The sequence below is a fragment of the Salmo salar genome, chromosome ssa25, assembly GCF_905237065.1.
Source record: "Salmo salar chromosome ssa25, Ssal_v3.1, whole genome shotgun sequence".
Taxonomy (NCBI): domain Eukaryota; kingdom Metazoa; phylum Chordata; class Actinopteri; order Salmoniformes; family Salmonidae; genus Salmo; species Salmo salar.
In genome coordinates this window covers 32,086,189-32,105,311 of record NC_059466.1, presented here as the reverse complement: position 1 = coordinate 32,105,311, position 19,123 = coordinate 32,086,189, and the positions used below count along the sequence as shown (strand labels likewise).

At 46.5% G+C, this 19,123-nt stretch overlaps 2 protein-coding genes across 10 annotated transcripts; one reads left to right on the top strand and one right to left on the bottom strand.

Annotated features, from left to right (window-relative positions):
* Positions 1-19: 19 nt before the first annotated feature.
* LOC106586611 (centromere protein J) lies at positions 20-8,098 on the bottom strand. 5 transcript variants are annotated; one of them, XM_045707483.1, is made up of 19 exons: positions 7,964-8,089; positions 7,174-7,593; positions 6,778-6,904; positions 6,397-6,621; positions 6,044-6,212; positions 5,821-5,926; positions 5,273-5,650; positions 4,973-5,095; positions 4,031-4,877; positions 3,803-3,911; positions 3,515-3,680; positions 2,976-3,257; positions 2,801-2,879; positions 2,533-2,675; positions 2,243-2,329; positions 900-1,040; positions 692-776; positions 498-591; positions 20-313 (listed from the first exon to the last, which is right to left on the bottom strand). In XM_045707483.1, exons 2-19 carry the CDS (start codon positions 7,570-7,572, stop codon positions 121-123), a joined length of 3,753 nt encoding a protein of 1,250 aa, XP_045563439.1. In that variant the 5' UTR covers positions 7,573-7,593; positions 7,964-8,089; the 3' UTR covers positions 20-120. The 5 variants fall into 5 exon arrangements, with proteins under 5 accessions (XP_045563439.1, XP_045563436.1, XP_045563438.1 ...); XM_045707480.1 differs by having other exon boundaries at positions 4,973-5,650; positions 7,973-8,098; XM_045707482.1 differs by having other exon boundaries at positions 2,801-2,870; positions 4,973-5,650; positions 7,964-8,090.
* Positions 8,099-8,171: 73 nt separating this feature from the next.
* ttf2 (transcription termination factor, RNA polymerase II) lies at positions 8,172-15,796 on the top strand. Of its 5 annotated transcripts, none has more exons than XM_014174078.2 (23): positions 8,172-8,287; positions 8,627-8,741; positions 8,917-9,003; positions 9,108-9,177; positions 9,307-10,320; positions 10,440-10,560; positions 10,669-10,845; positions 10,964-11,121; positions 11,244-11,325; positions 11,460-11,579; positions 11,722-11,872; positions 12,001-12,106; positions 12,224-12,381; positions 12,498-12,651; positions 12,726-12,817; positions 12,913-13,001; positions 13,135-13,274; positions 13,716-13,889; positions 14,002-14,060; positions 14,452-14,605; positions 14,714-14,796; positions 14,875-14,949; positions 15,093-15,796. In XM_014174078.2, the coding sequence occupies exons 1-23, from the start codon at positions 8,260-8,262 to the stop codon at positions 15,235-15,237; spliced, it is 3,552 nt and encodes a 1,183-aa protein (XP_014029553.2). In that variant the 5' UTR covers positions 8,172-8,259; the 3' UTR covers positions 15,238-15,796. The 5 variants fall into 5 exon arrangements, with proteins under 5 accessions (XP_014029553.2, XP_014029554.2, XP_014029552.2 ...); XM_014174079.2 differs by having other exon boundaries at positions 12,197-12,381; positions 12,913-12,956; XM_014174077.2 differs by having other exon boundaries at positions 12,197-12,381; positions 12,913-12,992.
* Positions 15,797-19,123: the final 3,327 nt, after the last annotated feature.

Genomic DNA, 19,123 nt, shown 5'->3' with positions numbered 1-19,123 from the left:
TACACTCCCTAAATGTATGCACAGGGATTTGATAAACATTTATTTTACAAATAAAACACTCGCACCACATTAAACTAAACTTCGAAACTCAACTGTGATTCAGCCTTAGCGTAAACAGTCCTAGGGCCTGTTGTCCATGACAACGTTGCCGTCGTTGTCTTTGACTCTGAGGCGTCCGGTGGTGTAGCGGGTCTCCTGTCTGCCATCTGTATAGACCGTCTTCAAAGTGCCATCTGGGTACTCCCTCCTTTTATAGTCTGCTGTGTGGACCTCCTTCTGGCCTGTGTTGAACTGGATCTCCTTACTGCCATCCCTGGAGGAGAACGTGAACATGAGGACAGTGCTGAGATACACACGTACTTAAACAAAACCCCTTGTAACCACTGACTTCACGAAAGGGACAGATTGGGAACTCTTCATCAAGAGCTTTTACCTGACCAGATGCATGTCAGTGTAGAGAACGTGGATAGATAGAGGTGTGAGCTCCGTGGACTTACAGGTTAACTTGTATGATCGTCCCATCTGGATACAGGTTCTTAACTGTCTGGTCAGGGTACGTGATCTCCTTACGGCCATCAGGGAAATGCTTCTCTACAAAAGGAAATGAGGACTTATACACGGTTCGGGTCAGAACAAAGTGGTGGAGGAGGAGGTAATTAAGTATAATAATGAAAAGTTTATCAAATCTCACCAGTCTGGTTGTTGGGGAACTGCAGAACCTCGATGCCGTCAGGATAGGTGGTGTGAGTGGTCTGGGCATCAGCATAGTAGTAGATCTGTAAGAGGACCACACACACTGATCTGGGATTCATGTAAGTTTAATATCCCACTTAAGATGTCTGCACACTGATTAAGAAAGGTGTTGAGCTAAAGCACTAAGGTCACTGTCAGTAACCCACCACTCTCTGGTCGGCCATAACCTGCTTGATATCCCTGTTGAAGAAGGTGACTTTGGCTGTCAGTCCGTCCGCTAACACCTCCTTCCTGGTCCCATTGGGAAAGATGATGAGTCTCCCTCCACAGGCCAGCACCCTCTCCATCTTAGACAGGAACACATACCCCAGTCAATGTGGAGCACTTTGAGCTCCTGGAAAAGCACTAAATAAATCCATGAATAAAATCCAGAGTCATGTGCACAAAACATTAGGCACACCTGCTCTTTCCATGACAGACTGACCAGGTTAAAGCTATGATGGCAGGTAGCCTAGTGGTTACAGCGTTGGGGCCAGTAACCGAAAGGTTGCTGGATCAAATTCCCAAGCTGACAAGGTAAAAATCTGTCGTTCTGCCCCTGAACAAGGCAGTTAACTCACTGTTCCTAGGCCGTCATTGTAAATAAGAATTTGTTCTTAAATGACTTGCCTAGTTAACTTTTTTTATTTATGTTAAAAACACTTCAATCTGTGTAGATGGAGGAGATGGGTTAAAGAAGGATTTTTAAGCCTTGAGACATGGATTGTGTTTGTGTGCCATTCAGAGTATGAGTGGGCAAGACAAGATTTGAATGGGGTATGGTACAGTTGTGTGTCAAGAACTGCAATGCTGCTGGGTTTTTCACACTCAACAGTTTCCCGTTTATCAATAATGGTCCACCACCCAAAGGATATCCAGCCAACTTGACAACTGTGGGAAGCATTGGAGTAAACATGGGCCAGCATCCCTGTGGAACGCATGACACCTTGAGTCCATGCCCCGACAAATTGATTCTGTTCTGAGCGCAAAAGGGGGTGCAACTCAGTATTAGGAAGGTGACTCAGTGTGCAGTATTTAGAAAGTCGGGCCACTGCGGTTTCTGTCTGAACGTTCCGAGACTCCACTTTCTCCTCCATAGCCGTTGCTAAGTGATAATTGACGCTTCCGCCTTGTGCTCTTTATTTCTTATAGGTTTTGAAAACTATGATGATGTCCAGTGAAAGCAGATATGCAGTTTGTTGACACCACAACACAGTACTGCCTTGGATACACATTATCCTGAATCCTAATAAATAAAACGCCTGTCAAATTAGCTGCTCCGTTTTGCTTGTTTACAGTCGTTTCAGCGGGAACTGTCAGAGGCGCTCTCATTTTGTTACATCGACATTTTGAGAATAAAGGCGCTAACATGGCATCTGTTCTAAAACCTGGCCGAACTCTCTTAATATAATGAATGTATGGCTCTGAGACAATACCTGCTTTGAGTGACAAACTAAATTCAAAATAATTTTCACAGAATTCCCTCCCAATCCTTCTCATCCCTCCTCACCTTTCCATCACGGTGAATGATGACATCCTGACTTAGCTCTTGCTGCTCGTTGACCTCTGTGGACTCAGTCTGCAGACCTGGAGCCCTCTGTGGGTACAATCAAACACCACAGCAACACTCAACAACAATGGTGGTGTATACACAGAGATCCTATTAAAATGACTAATACAGTTATGTAATTTCTCTGGGTGTATAGCAGTGTGGAGCTATGCCATGGAGGTACTTTCATTAAATCATTAAAAAGGCTAGTGATTTATGTCAGATGAAGGCTATGCGCGGTCCTAACTCACAGGGGATAGGTTGTGTGAGTGGTCGTGGCTCTGTGGTGGGTGGTGACTTCTGGTCAAAGATGGTTGTTCGTCTGAGCTGTAACTGGGATCGGGTGCTGCGGCTGGTGTAGGGGCTGACCTCTTTAGGATGCCCCTGATACCGTCTGTTAAAGAAACACAATGTAGAACAATACCTCCACATATGAATGAATAAATATCATTTCTTGATTTAACTCCTAGTCTGTGGTAAGTATTATGATTAGTCCATATGTAGCTGCATTCCTTGTACCTTCAATAGCAGCACTGCCTCTAGAGGAGCTACTGCTCTGTGGTGGGCTGCTCCTCACTGTGTCAGGACTCTGAACACACTGCATTAGTCCAACAGAGAAATGAACAACCTTCGTGGTGAATTCAGAACACAGGAAATTCACAAAATGGTGGTAGTAGTAAATCTGTAAACTCACTGCCGATTTGAGGCCCCTGGCTCCAAGAGCAATGTTGCTGTCGAATGGCCTGGGTCCCTCCCTCTCATTCTCCCGCCTGTCTTCCTCTCTGTCGCTGTCTGTCCCAGTCTTCCTCCAGGTGCTGAGGCGTAGTTTCTCCAGGGTGCGGACCTCGTCTCTCAGGGCACTGTTGTCTGAGCTCAGGGAGTCTATCTGCTGTCGGAGACGGCTGTGTGTGGTGGACCAGCGGCTCTCTCTCCACTTCAGCTCCTTGTGTAGGGAACTCAGCTGCTGCTTCAGGGCCTGGGGGGGGACAGGGGCAAGGTCGTTGACGGATACAAGACCTGTCTGTGTGTGTGTGTGTGTGTGTGTGTGTGTCTGCGGCAGTTAGTCTAACGGTTAAGAGCGTTGGGCCATTAAGCGAAAGGTTACTGGTTCGAATCCCCGGGCCGACTATGTGAAAAATCTGTTGATGTGCCCTTGAGCAAGGCATTTAACCCTAATTGCTCCTGTAAGTCACTCTGGATAAGAGTGTCTACTAAATGACTAAAACATCTCACCTGGATCTCGTCGCGCTCCCTCTTGTCTGGTATGGCCCTGGCGGCGGCGGTGTGCTTCTCAAACACCTTGCGTTCCTTCTGCAGCTTCTTAGTCTCCTCCCTCTTGAAATCTTCAAACCTGGCCAGCTCCTCAGCCTTCTGCTGCTCAAACTCTGCCCTCTCCTTCCTGGAATAGAATAGCCAATATTAATAATTTTAATATGGGGGTTATTAAATATTCATTTTGTAACAATGCCTTTGAATGAGGGGAAAACCGTCCCATTCCAGGTCAGACCAGATGGTTGTTACCTGAGATATTCCTGGTTATTTTTGTTCTCCAGTCGGAGTCTGGCCAGGGCAGCGTTCTCTGTCCTGAATCGTTCTCTCTCCCTCAGCTGGCTGGACTGCAGCTGCTGGCCTGACCACCCACCCACACACACACAGTTTTAATGCTGGTGCTACCAACTTTGGAAGGGAAAACAGTTGCTGTTGAGATGCTCCCCTGGGTTAAGAGTGTGTTTGCACCGTCTCTCTCACCTGGTCCGTTCTCAGACTTCCTAGGCTCTGGTGGAGGGGGGGCCTGGGTCTTGGGCTTCAGCGAGGGGAACAGCCTGGCCATAAGCTGGGAGGCGGGAGGAGAATCTGGCTCCTGGTTGGCTGCTGTGATAATTGACACCCTCTCCAGCTCGGCCCCTTTGGCCACAGCCACCTTTCTCTTCAGCGTCCTCTCTGGGGATGAGACGTCGTTCCCTGTTACTGTGAGAGTGTGGCTGTTTCCTGTAGCAGCGCCTTTTGTTCTGATGGGGTCCTCAACGATTCTGCCAGCCTCCTCCAGGTCATTCCAGGTGTCATCGTCATCAAACACCAACCGACCCTTGTGGTCCCCCTCTTCTCTGTCCTCCAATAGGATGGAGTCATCAAGGTCACTCTCCCTGCCCCCCTCTGCCTGGCCTAAGCCCCCCTCTCTGTCCTGATATGAACTCTTGTCGTATGGAGGGTTGGATGTGGGGAGCGTGTTTTCCCAGGGGTTGCTGGGAAATATAGTTTGGTACGGCAGTCGGGCTACTTCCTCCTGATCCCCGAATTCAGAGCTTCTGTGGAACGAGATACAGATTTCCTCATGTTGTTTGCAGTCACTCATTTCATCTTCCTCCTCAGTGGCTTTTCCTTTTTCCCTCATCACAACCTCCTTTGCCCTCACAGCAGATACTCCTGATGATTCAGAGGAGCTGGTCCCTGTTCCTAGGCCACTTTTACTGGTGCCTCCGCTGTGAATACCTTTAGTTGGTGAGGGTTTGGGGGATTTGATTGGAGTGGAGGACAGGCGTCGCGGGTGGCGCCCCCAGCTGCCATGGAGGGGGTGTTGCTGGTCCAACTGCAGCACCTGTAGGTTTACATTTACTAAGCAATTGTGTAGCATTAATTTGTGAAACATACAAAAAAATGTTAATGCCATACATGATAAAAAGCATTACAAACCTTCATGACGAAGGATGAGTTGGAGGAGAAAGAGAGCTCCTTGGCTGCCCGCTCCAGCAGCTCAAACTCTCCCAGCTCCACACACTCCTTGTGACGGTCATAGTCCCAGCGCTGCAGCTTCTCCTGAAACGACAGCTCAAAGGAATACTCTGAAACAACGCCTGGTTTTCCCTCTGCTGCTCCATCTAGTCTCAATGGACCACTTCCATTCCTCTGCAGGGCCCCAGTCCTCTCCTCAAGCCCAAACTGTTTAATTGCAGCTGCAGGAGTTCTACTCACAGGCTGAGAAGTCCCACCCACCTTATTACTAATCACATCCCTAGGTCTCAGAAGGTCAGGTGTCGCCATGTTCTGTCTGTGGTGACTGCCCAGGACTCCGGGTCTCACTTCCTCTGGCTGCGCTGCCTTGCTGTCTGGACTGCCACTGTCCAGGGGGGGTGAGCAGGGATCTCTGGGTCTATTCGCCTTGTTGAGCACAGCAGTCTTGCGCTGTATGGGAGGCCACTGACTGACCCTCTGGGTGGGATTGGGTTCTAAGGTCCCCTGGGGTTTGGGGTCTTTTTGGGGTCTCTGTCTGTTGGGTAATGGGGCTTTGCTTCTATTGGTGAATCTGGAGAGGCCCTCCCCTTGCCTCAGGAAGACCCTTTTGGGAATGGCACCTTCAACTGCCTCTGGGCTCTTTTGGGATGGAGAGAAGAGCTTAGCATTAGCAATGTTGCATGCCCCCCAAAAAAGGGAATGGTACTGTAGCTCCAAAGACCACCATACCTAAATCAACCTCAAACTTGTCACTTGTGTGAGCGCCACAGCCCATATTTAGTGTAGTGATGATAGGTTTAGTTTCTGACCTGCTGCTGCTGGGTGGTCTTCAGTCTCTGCTCCTCCAGTCTCAGCTCTTCCTCCAGGAGCTCCTCAAACGTCTGCTTCTGCCCCTCTATTCCTTGTTTAATGGGTCTTTAATGAGTAGAGCATAAACACACAGCTAAATCGCTTCTTTGTAGTCAGCTGACAGAGAATAGTGAAATAAAGTGTTAAGACATTTTCATCTCAAATATTAAATTAAACATTTACCTGTCCTGTGAGTCTAGTTCACTGTCATCTCCTCTGTATGCTTTGCATTCTTCAGTCATAGAGGGAGTAGAATGGGAGGATAACATGACTTCTTCCATCTCATTATCACCCATATGATCAGCATTCCCACTCAGCTGATGTTTGTGTGGACTGCTCCATGCTTCTGTCCCTGTTTGAGTCAACGCTCATGTAAAAAGCACTTAAAATGCTTTTAAGCACTTTGGCACATTTTAGTCAATAAGCAGACGCTCTTATCCAGAGCTACTTACAGTTAGTGCCTCCCTCTTAAGGTATCTAGGTAAGACAACCACATATCACAGTCATGGTAAGTACATTTCCCCCCCAGTAAGCACTTTTCCAACCCAGTGTTCGGTCCTGATCCTCTCCCTCCTGCTCCTGGCCCCTTGGAGGCTGTTGGAAGGTAGGCCCCTGTCTCCAAAGCTGGGAAGACGCAGGCCCTTGTGGGGGGCCTATAGGGAAGCTCTGGGCTGTTGGGGAACTTTGAGAGAGGGGGGCGTCTCCCAATAGAGTGCCCTCTCTCCAGTCTGCTCCCGTCAACCTGGAGGTCTCTATGTAATCTGTGGGAAACCACACAGTCTTGTCTAAATCAGGGGTGTCAAACTCAATAACTGGTGCTTCCTGCTCCATCCAGATTGCTGAGTAATACCACCGAAATAACAACAATGACATGGCAATAACACAGCAATAATACAGTGTGAGCGTGTTTTCAGTACCTGCTCCATCCTGTTGAGCCACATGCACCATGCCCAATAGCCTCTGTTGCTCCTCCTGGAGACGGACCAGCTCCTCCAGCTGGTGGGCTTTCAGTTGCTCCTGCATGTGCTGCTGCCACTGCCTCAGCTGAAACACGGCACATTATACTACCAATAAGCACTGCTTCCAAATACAGCACACAACATCAATAATCAGTGCCTCAATTACAACAAAGCATAGGCCTAGATAACAGCACTATGGGCTGCAGTGCTTATGTTCCTGTTGTACAACACTAGACAGGCCTACCTACATGGAAGTGACAAGCTGTGACAAGCCATTCCAAACAGTTTGCCATTCAGTTTGACAAGCCATTCAAATATTTTATGAAGCCATTCAACAATGGGTTTTTTTCTTACCTGTTCAAGTTCGAGTATCCGGGGTAGGTCCTGAGACTGCTTTACCAACTTCTCCATACTGTCCATCTCTCCAGGTAACGTCAACCCTTGAGACGCCGCTGTCTGCAGTCCAGCAAACTGTCTTTCAGACAAAGGCCTATCCCCAGGTCGCTGGTTCTGTTTGCTCAATTCTGTCCCAGACTCAGCATCATGGACGAGGGAATTTACACTGAGGCAAAGGAATTGAGAGGCGAATGAATCGTCCACGTCCCGGGACCCCCAGACAGAGCTATGTCGAAGAGACTCAGCCAGGTCTAGGGAGTGGTTCAGGATAACCACGGCACGAGAGCTGCTTGGCATCCATCGGGCGAGGAAGTTTGTTTGGCACTGCTGAGCCTGTAACCCAGCTGGAGATGCCATGAAAGTACTCTCCAGACAGGGCTAAACCGAGAGTAAATCAGATTTTAGAGACAGGTCAATAATAAGGCGTGCCTCATTCAGAATGAACGATCAAGTGGCTAGCTACCTACTTTAGCTAGTTATGAATGGCACAGTGTAGTTAGGCATTAGCTACGGCAAAAATGACAGTTTAAAAGTACTGTTAGCAACAGCTTGCTACCTACAGTTTGCCCACTGTGCCTTTTACACTAGATGCAAGAAGTTAGTCTAACGTTAATAACGTTAGCACCTGCCACTCCATTGACAACGCCTTGGTTTGGCTAGCAAGCTTGCAACAAAGTCTTACCATGGCAGGCAAGTAAGACAACATTTGTGCTTCAATTATATAATGATGGATACATAGCGAACTTACATAACGTACCTTGTTTACATGCGACAAGTACACGTTTTCAGGGTATTTTCGTTGTGAAGACAACGAATGGGAGTTTCGAGATTTCGAAGTGTTCCGCCACACCGAAACAAAGCTCGCGAGAGAGAAAAAAAAATGGGTCGCATTGCAACTTGGGTAATGTAGTAACTAACGTTAAATAATTGACTCGGAAGGGATTTTCAAACACAATTCCCATTGGTCAATTGAAAGTTTCAAGAAGTTCAAACGCATTTCTACTTTTGGACGTCTTTGACCATTATCTTAAACTTTTCTTGATAATGGAGATTGTACTATGCAATACCCACGGTAACTGTGTTTATTTTTTGCATTGACATAGTCAAAGTGTTGCATTATCATAACGATTATATTGTTATTCGTGCCTGCTAAAACGAGATGCTTTTCTGAAACGTATGCTAGCTTGCTATTGTAGCCATCTAACGTTAGCACGTTGGGAACATGGCTCAATGGTGTTTTCTTCATCTCTTGAGGCCGAATATGATGCTAGCCACCTGCCTAATAATAATATTAACAGAATTGAGCCATCATATTAACCAATAGGGGTGATAACGTTAGTAAGGCAAGGACGTGTTTTACTGAATATGAACTCATGTTTTGATCTATTTGACTTGTATTTACACTAACCAGGCAGCACATGTATGCTGAAGACGGGAGTAAAAGAAGGGCCAAATAAGGGTAAAAGCTTCTACTTGTGCGGGGAGCGTCAACAGGGGTCTCCCTGCGATTTCACCAAAGTGGCAGGGTTGGTGGTTCTCTCATGTCAGTTCATTGACGCATGTTTCTCTTTTCATGAAGAGCACTAGCTCTATCCTAACTGATATCTGACCGTGGCATTCTCAAAAGCCATCTAACAAAGTACAGGACTTATGCAATAGTCATTTACTGATATGACTGATCTGTTTTATGGCTTTCATTAGTATCCCGGCCTCACACTGCCTGCTTCATGAGGATTCTATGGTGGAACTCCAGACTCTCATCCACAGTCAGCAGCAGCAGGGCTACAGGTCTGTCTGTGTGCATGTGTGTGGATGCTTACTCTAACTATGAGCTGTGGTTTGTGTTCAGGTGCATTATCATACTCTGTCTCACTCTCTTTTCTTCTTCTCAGGTTGTACTACCGGTGTGTTTTGGGGAAGAATGCAGGTCAGAGGTGGTGTGGCAATGTTCCCTGGACAGCGGTAAGCACCTCTAACTACTGGTAATGATGAACATACAGAATACATTGCCTAGTTCATAGCCTATTACTGTCATGGCAAGCACTCGTTGAATGTGTTTCAAAATGGCTGACTAGTGCTCCACCCCTGCAGCCAGAGGCAGAGAAACGCAACCCACTGTCTGACAGACAGCTGCATCCCTCCAGCCTGCCCCCAGAGAGAAATCCATTCAAGGCCCCAGGCAAGACTGACCAGACATCAGAGTGGAGGAGACTCCAAGATGGGGGGAGACTGGAGGGTAAAGGAAAGAATGAGAAAGGTGGAGAGAAGGAGAGGCTTCACAAGAGTGTAGGTAAAGAAAGCGAACATGGTCGAGGTATGGGGAAGGAGGAGGAGGAGAGGGGGATGTCAAGTCCCTCGGAGTCTTGGAGAGACAAACAGCTTCCAGCAGGGATGAAGATAAAGAAGAGGGTATCAGGTGAGGAGAATAAGGAAAGTTCTGAAACATCACCTGAGGAAAAGGAAAAGACTGCCAAGGAGACGAAAGACAAAAACAAGAACTCAAACAAAGACAGCCAGAGAGAGGCTGAGAAAAGCAAAAACTCTAGCCCGAAACCCCAGGATACAGAGGACCCACACAAAGCCTCAAAGGGTCGTCATGGATACTCCCCAAGAGAGCCACCAACCAATAGCTTTAAAGAGTCTGGAAAGCATGCTGGGAAAAAGCCAAGCACAGAGAGGAAGAAGAGCAACCCCTCCGACCCAAATGGCACTACCTCTAAAGACGCCCAAGCACCTAAGAGCACAGAGAAGACCAAAACCCCAATCCCACAATCCGATAAACCAGCGCAGCGACTTTCCACTCCAACAACTGAACAGGATAAGGAGGCAGAGAAAAGGACTGCTTCATCATCACAGCAGAACCAGGACAAGTCCCATCGTGGGAACCAATTTGGAGAGTGGCGTTGTGATGAAGATGATGATGATGATGTCCAGTTTGTGTCAGTTCAGCCAGGTACACAGACGACGACTCCAGTACCAGTGCCCCTGGTCCAGAAAGCCCTGACATCCTTCCCAGGGTTCCAGCCTGCCTCTCAGGTCAAAGGTCAGCGGGAGGACCCCAGGGCCCTGCACAGCCAGCTCACCGCTCAGCTCAAACAGAAGAAGGTGAGGGACTGTGTGTGTGTGTGTGTGTGTGTGTGTGTGTGTGGTGTGTGTGTGTGTGTGTGTGTCAGAATGTACACTGAAATAAATAGTTAAATATTAACTCTCCTTCCCTTTCTCAGGCCACTCTGTCGGTGGTGAATATGTCTGCTCTGCCCGATAAAGGGGAGAGGTTGAAGAGTCAGATCAAAGACCTGGAGGAGACTCTGGAGTCTCTCTGCCTCACCACTTCCACTGAGCCAGGTAAGACCCTAGCAGGATACTGGACTGTTTGGCTAACCACAACATTGCCTACTGTATGGTCATTGTAGGTACTTCAAGCACAGACTCAATTTAATGTTCTGTTTTTAGAGCCTCGGGGTGACGAAGGTAATGCCAAACCGAAGCCCACACCCAGCCAGTACAACCCATTTAGCTGCCCGGGAGGCACCGTCCTACTGCCCATTGCTCCTGCCCCCCTCCAGTACCAGGCCTCCACCAGCTCAATGGGGCTGCAGCTCAGCCAGGGATACACTCAGATGTATGGAGGTATGGAACAGGGCTACACACACACACACTTGGTATTCTTGTAACCTGCTCTAGTCAGATATAGTCGTATCTCTGTGATCACCGTCAGTAAATCTTCTGTCTTTCCCTGATTGTCCAGTGAACCCCCAGAGCCAAGCGTTCTATGGAGGCAGGATGACAGACAACCGTCTGCTAGCGGTGAAGAACGCCACATCTGAGGCCATTGACCACCTCCACAGCTCCCTGGAGTCCTGCCCCGACCCCGACGCTGAGGTTACGGACCCGAAAGGCATCAAGGCAAGACGACCTTGTACACTACTCAATGCCTCAACCCTTCTAAACCTCATATTGTACACACTGTTGTCTATGGGTATGGTACCCTAATCTACTGTGGTGTTGTGGTCGTTCTCATTCGTCAGGTGCCTCTACTGGCCCATCAGAGACGAGCCCTGGCCTGGCTGCTGTGGAGAGAGACCCAGAAACCCTGTGGAGGGATCCTGGGTAAGGTCAACCAGCCTGTCTGTGTAGTTGCTTTGATTGCAGCAGCCCCAGGGGTTTTGTAAGGAGTTGAATGGCCAGAGTATTTCAAAAACCTAAAGAAAATGCGTTAACAACATTTCTCCCCTAATCCTCAGCTGATGACATGGGCCTGGGGAAAACCCTCACCATGATCGCTCTCATTCTGGCCCAGAAGAAGAAGCAAAAGGAGGAGGAGGAGAAAGACACTATATTGGAAGGCTGGATCTCCAAAAATGGTAATATCAAATGGCAACTTCTCATGTAATTATTAACCTGTATTATGATATATTTGGTAATGTATGTGAACAATGTGTATATATATAATGTATTTAGTAACTTGTGTATGATATATTTGTTATACCCTGTATTGTGTTGCAGACTCTAGCCTGGTAGTGTCTCAGGGCACTTTGATCATCTGCCCTGCCTCTTTGGTTCATCACTGGAAGAAGGAGATCGAGAGACACGTCAAGAGCAGCCGACTCAGTATCTACCTGTACCACGGGCCCAACCGCCAGAAGAACGCCAAAGTGTAAGACACACACCTGAGTCATCTGTTTCCCTGAGTTTAACACACTTGTGTCACCTGAAAGACTGTCAAGTGTACAGGTTGCTTTTGACACACGTTTTATTTGTTTTCTATCTCCCGCTCTCTGATAGGCTGGCTGAGCATGATGTGGTGGTGACCACCTACAGCCTTGTCTCCAAGGAGATCCCAGTCCAGAAGGAGGATGCAGAGAAACCTAGCAAGGATACTAAGGATGTGGTAAGAATAAACACACAGAGATAAACAGTGTGTAATGTATTGATGGTGCTCATGATGCTACGACGTTGTCCCCTCGCTCCCTTTCCCCAGCCATCAGCCCTCCCTCCTCTGCTGCGGGTGGCCTGGGCCCGCATTGTGCTGGACGAGGCCCACAACATCAAGAATCCCAAGGTGCAGACCTCTTTGGCTGTGTGTAAGCTGAGGGCCAAGGCCAGGTGGGCTGTTACCGGGACCCCCATCCAGAACAACCTACTGGATATGTACGCCCTGCTCAAGTAAGTCCATCAATATCTTACTCTACCCTTATATTACACATATCATACCACATGTCCAGTAACAATACACCCCCTCCACAGAATCCTCTGGTAAAGTCTCTGCCTGTGTTTGTCAGGTTTCTGCGCTGCGCCCCATTTGATGAGTTCAAGCTTTGGAAAACCCAGGTAGACAACGGCTCTAAGAGAGGAGGAGAGAGACTTAACATTCTGACCAGAACTCTGCTGCTCCGACGCACCAAAGACCAGATGGACTCTACCGGAAAACCTCTGGTACATGACACACAGACACACACATTAGCATATGTGGATTATGAGCTAACTTGATTTCCTTCCTCATTTTCCAGGTGAATCTGCCAGATCGGACCTGTGAGGTGCATCGCCTGAAGCTGTCTGAAGAGGAGCAGTCTGTTTACGATGTGGTGTTTGCACAGTCCAGGTAACAACTATGTCTGATTGGTATCTGAAACTTCTCTCTCTGGGTCTACGGCTTATGACACCTGGATGACCGATTCTTTAAACTTTTTCTCCTAGGTCCACTCTGCAGAACTATCTGAAGAGACATGAGGGAGACAATGGTAAAAAGGGAGACAACTCCAATCCCTTTGACAAGGGTAAGGGAGGTAAACTTTCTGTTTAAATGTATTTTTAATAATAATCTGTTTGAGTTCATGTGTCTTTTTCTCCAGAGGCATGTGAATTTGGACAGGATACTAATGTGAGACCTTAGTGTGTGTGTGCGTGTGTGTCCCCCAGTGGCTCGTGAGTTTGGCGTGTCCCAGGCGGACTCTGTGTCCTCCTCCCAGCAGACCCAGGGACCCACCAGCACTGTTCACATCCTGTCTCTATTGCTCCGACTCAGACAGAGCTGCTGCCATCCGTCTCTGTTGAAGAAGGTACAAACACACTTTTACCTTTTTTATTTTTTTATTTAACCTTTTATTTAACTAGGTAAGTCAGTTAAGAACACATTCTTATTTACAATGATGGCCTACCCGAGCCATACCCTAACCCGGACGACGCTCAGCCAATTGTGCGCCGCCCTATGGGACTACCAATCACGGCCGGTTGTGATACAGCCTGAAATTGAACCAGGGTCTGTAGTGGGGCCTCTAGCACTGAGATGCAGTGCCTTAGACCGCTGCGCTACTCGGGAGCCAGACCTGTGGAGAGGGCCTGACCTGCGCTCCTCTCTTTTTTTTTTATCTCTGGGGTCTATGGAACAGGCATCTGTTTTGTTTTTACCTCCTGCTCTTCTCTGTGTGTCTTGCTCCACAGACTCTGGGTTAGTTTGGTCTGTCTTTACCTGGTGTTCTCTTTGTGTGTCTTCTTCAAAGACCCTGGATCCGTCTGAGCTGCAGGGGGATGGGATCTCTCTCTCCCTTGAGGAGCAGCTCAATGCCCTGTGCCTCTCCTCCGAGCCCTCGGGCCCTGACCACAAAGCCACTGTGTCCCTCAATGGGAGCCGATTCGCCTCCGATCTCTTCAAGGACACCCACGAGAGCACCAAGGTGACGTCAACTGCCCCCATGTATACTAAAATGTTTCTGTTTTATATGGCTATCCGGTGCATCTATATACTCTACTACCTGCTTGATTCTCTTAATGTTGTTGTTGTTTCAGATCGCTGCCATTCTCACAGAGCTGAAGGCGATCGGGCAGCAGAGTGAGGCTCAGAAAAGGTAATTCCACACACCTAAATGTAGCCCATTCAGACTACAAATGTTTGGTGTCATCTGGATGATGTAGTCCTGGCAGACAGATATAGAGGAGTTTGATAGACAACTAAAGTCCATGACAAATAAAGGATTATTGGTAATAGAAAATGTTTCCCTCATGGTAGGGTGGGGTATGCAAAATGGGTCAACTTTGAGCACCTCTATCTCCTGAATGTTTTGGCATTCGGGTTCAAAAAATCACTTTCTGACCACTTCTACCATGAGCAAACACGTCTGGAAGGCTTCGTTCAAATCTAAAGGGGTGCAGTCAGAAAGTGATTGAATGCATGTGTCGTTATGTTGCAGTTTGATTGTACAGTAATCATATATGATAATCATCCATTGTCTCTGTCAGTGTGATAGTGTCCCAGTGGACCAGCATGCTTCACATCGTGGCCGTTCACCTGAGGGGAATGGGCCTGAGCTTTGCTGTCATCGATGGAACTGTCAACCCCAAACGCCGCATGGACCTGGTCGAAGAGTTCAACACCAACCCTAAAGGACCACGGGTATCGTATGGACAACCGTGACCATAAAATAGTGATATGCGCTACCTACTTTCAGCTTTGGATACAGTGTAGGGGGTAGAGTTTAGACAAGGTGTTTTGTGTTTCTAGGTGATGCTTGTGTCTCTGTGTGCTGGAGGAGTGGGCATTAACCTGATTGGAGGGAATCACCTCTTCCTCATGGACATGCACTGGTGAGACCCACAACACACACACCCATCCACCACTACCATGTGAGTGTTCTTTATTGATTTATACTATGGTTCTGACAGGAACCCAGCTCTAGAGGACCAGGCTTGTGACCGCATCTACAGAGTGGGTCAGCACCGAGACGTCACCATCCACAGGTAAGAGCATGCTCGGGTGCAGAGATACTGTAGGAAAATCTCACTGACATATTTTGAGGTTGTGCCCTGTTGGATAAAGACATTGTATAAATCTGATTGCTGATGTGAGTGCTTACACATAGCATGTGTACCTATCCCTGCAGGTTTGTGTGTGAGGGCACAGTGGAGGATAAGATCTCCATTCTGCAGGAGAAGAAGAAGGATCTCGCACAGAAGGTGCTGTCAGGGACTGGAGCCTCCTTCACCAAGCTCTCCCTGGCTGACCTCAGGGTCATCTTTGGGGTCTGACGATCAGGAAGTAATGGTGGTGGGGGCAGCCAGACTGAGGACCAGGTAGTAGCGGGGCCAGCCATACTTAAACAATTATGTTTGCTGGATTTATGTTGTGTTGGTAAAGGCTTCACACTTGCTGTGTATGAATCTGGTTGAGGAAAACCCCCTTTGCTCTTGTTGGTTACTGAGCACTACAGTACATTTTGGCACATAGTGTGGCTAATTTGAATGCTTTGCTGCTACATTTCTCCATATGGTCTTCTGGCAGGTTGCAGAGCCTCAGGCCTACTAGTTGTGTACTGTTGTATTTCCCATATCCAGCACTCTGTTTCACATGCTGTATTCCATGTGTTACGGCAATGACCTTGAGCTTCTCCTGGTCAGGTCACATGGTATTTTCATTGAATACACTAAGTGTAATTTATAAGACTGACTTATCTCTGCTGGGTCATGTTATTTCTAATCCTAATTACTTTCACCTCTTATGCTGTGTCTGTAAACTCTTAGTGTTTGATTATTAGGACTTCCTCAAGGCTGTTGGATGTTTTTTAATAAAATATTATTTATTACAGTTGATCAAACCGCTTATTCTGAGAATGAAAAGTTGCATGAATTCCATAAGAACAATCACTGCAATGGGTGAAAATATGTTTAGATTTCGAATTAACAAAGAAATATACATAAACAAAGTTGATGTTTATAACAGAAAGCATCCTAAATAATCCACCAGTGAAAATGACCCAGGGTCTTCATAAGTGGCTAAGAGAATAATTTAAAGTGGCAAATAGCAGATAATGACCCATCTGACCGTTGATAACCCAGTATTGTAATAAAGACAATACAATCAGTAATCATACAAATGTACAGCCAGATGTATTACAAAAGTGTGTGTTATGACTTGGGTTGTTTGTGAAAGTATTCTGGTTAAAACCATACACAGTTCAGAGTTTTTCAAACCTGAGATGATGGAATGATTGTCCCACTGAAAGAGAAAGTCCCTAAACCACCAGTCACATGGTTTCGAATAAAACTCAGGCATGTTAACTCAGACAAGTACATACAGGGGAGGGGTTATGGAGTAATGTTTAGCAACACTGTAAATATACACATTGTTCAAGCTAAAATGTTCAGTAGCATTAGGCTACAGGCAATATTAATCAATTTGCTGATGTTAAGCTGTGTAGATTCTTATGCTTAAAATTTTAGGATTTGCCTTTTTCTATGGAGGTTGTTGACAGATATTGCTAACGCTCAACCACCTTGCAAAACCAGTGGTTATTCACAACCAATCTCGTCCACTGGCAATAACATTTTGTAAGGAAACTTGACATGCTAATAATGTAATTTACTTTAATTGGTCAATGTGTCCTGTGCCAGAAATAAATATTCCTAATATACTCTGGGACAGTTGAGAAATAAATATTCCTAATATACTCTGGGACAGTTGAGAAATAAATATTCCTAATATACTCTGGGACAGTTGAGGGATGTGATGGAGCCCAAATGAATACAAGACTTCTAGCATCAAAAACAAAAAAACTTAAAAGCAATGAGGCTGATGCAACAGATCAGAACGTTTAGCTGAAAATGTTGATAAACTATCAAGACTATTTCTTCATATTATAAGCACAGCAATGTGCACAAGGCAGTAGGCTATTAGCACGAATGTTCCAAAATGCAATCAATTAGCGGGAAACACCATTCTCAAAAGGCTCTACACCGGTTGTAAAGCAGATTAATTTTAAGAAGTTATTTGGCCACTTTAGTTGTGATACAAACCTTAAAATATACAACTATGTGCTATGCTACATGAGGTGTGTGACTATAATTTTAAAAAGTTGCAAAACAAAGGCATGTGCTGTTTCTTGCCTTACTGCACAGGCTGGCCATCATTCACAAGTGAAAGGCTAATATTGTCACGCATCAGACTATTCTTAATTTGTATCTTGTCTTTGCATATAGGCCTACTCAGACCTGATGCCAGAACGAATCAGTTGTGTAATATTCATATGTGAATACATACCGAATTATAATTGGATGCATTTTACCGCCGTATCCTACTGTGCGGTGATTGGTTAAGACCACCCAGACGGTTAGGCCATGGTCAGTTGATCGTGGTTGGAGATAGGCGAACATACAGTTGTAGCTAGTTAATTAATAAAGAGTTATGTTAAGAAACATCCTGTAGTTCTGCGTTTTATTTTGTACAAAGCGTACAAAACAAGACATGGTGTCAGAGTAAATGGTCTTAAAATATGGATTTTTCTGGAGTTCCTTCACCTCGAATGGACTGGGAGTCTACAAACTTACCCGATGCATGGCGTAAGTACAAACAGCATGTGGAGCTAATGTTCACGGGTCCTCTGAAGGCAAGAGGAGAAGAGGAAAAGTGTAGCTACCTGCTCCTCTGGATCGGTGAAAAAGGGAGAGATATTTATAACACATGGACACTTAGAGGCTGAATCAAAGGTACTGAAAACATACTACGATCGTTTTGAAGCATATGTTGTGCCGAAGACTAATGCAATTTTCGCTAGGTACAAATTCCATGAGAAAGTACAGGGAGCTAGCGAGTCTTTTGAACCGTTTGTGACTGAGCTGCGTCTGCTTGTGAAAGACTGTGATTATGCAAACAAGGATGAGATGGTCAGGGACCGTATTGTATTTGGAATACACTCACCGCGAGTGAGAGAGAAACTTTTGAATGTTGGGTCTGAGCTAACGCTGGACAAAGCTATCGACATAGCCAGATCTCACGAGCTAGCACAGGCTCAGATGAAAACCATTTCGCGCCGCAGCACGAGCGCATCACGTGAACAAGCAGTGCACGCAGTCAGGCAGACATCAAAGCCCCCTCCGGTGCCCAGAGAGCGCGTTTCAGAACGGAGAGAGACATAACTCCAAAACAGAGCGACACAGACTCAAAACGCCCCAAAACATGTGGATATTGTGGATACAAAGTGCATGGCGAACAAGGATATTGCCCAGCTAAAGGAAAACAGTGTACTAAATGTGGTAAATGGAATCACTTTGCAAAAGTGTGCAGAGCTTACCGTGGAAAAACAGTACACACAGTGAGTGAAGATGAAATGTCAATCAAAGAGTCAAATGATGATGAACTGTTTATTGATTCAGTGACACAGAAAAGTCACATATCAGAGACAGAGCAAGCCTTTGCTGACATTGAGATAGGAACACAAGGAATAAAGCTAAAGTTCAAACTAGACACTGGTGCACAAGTAAACATTATTCCTCTGAATAAGTACTGCAGCTTGACATCTGAGTGCGAGCTACAGCCCACCATGCGCAGACTGAATGGTTATGGTGGTGAACAGCTCCCAGTAAAAGGCACATGTACTTTCAAATGCAAATACAAGGAAAGTGACATGATGTTGGACTTTTACGTTGTTGACACTAGAGCACCTGCAGTGCTAGGTCTTAAAGCATGTTTAGACATGGACCTCATCAAGCTAGTTTTATCAGTAACAGCACCAGTAGAGACAGAAAATGTACTGGAGGAGTTTGCTGATGTCTTTACAGGAATAGGATTATTCCCAGGAGAATGTACCATTCACCTTGACCCAGACGCAACCCCTGTGGTCTACCCACCGAGAAAGATTCCCCTTGCTCTCCGTGCCCGTCTGAAGAAAGAGTTGGAGAGCATGGAGCAATCTGACATAGTCACCAAGGTTACAGAACCGACTGACTGGGTAAACGCGTTAGTGGTGGTGCAGAAATCACACACAGGCAAGCTCCGAGTATGCCTCGACCCAAGAGACTTGAACAAGGCTATCAAACGGCTCCATTACCCTTTACCGACGCTAGATGGTATCACACACAAGCTAGCGGGAGCACACTACTTCAGTGTCATGGACGCTAGATCAGGCTACTGGGCTATCAA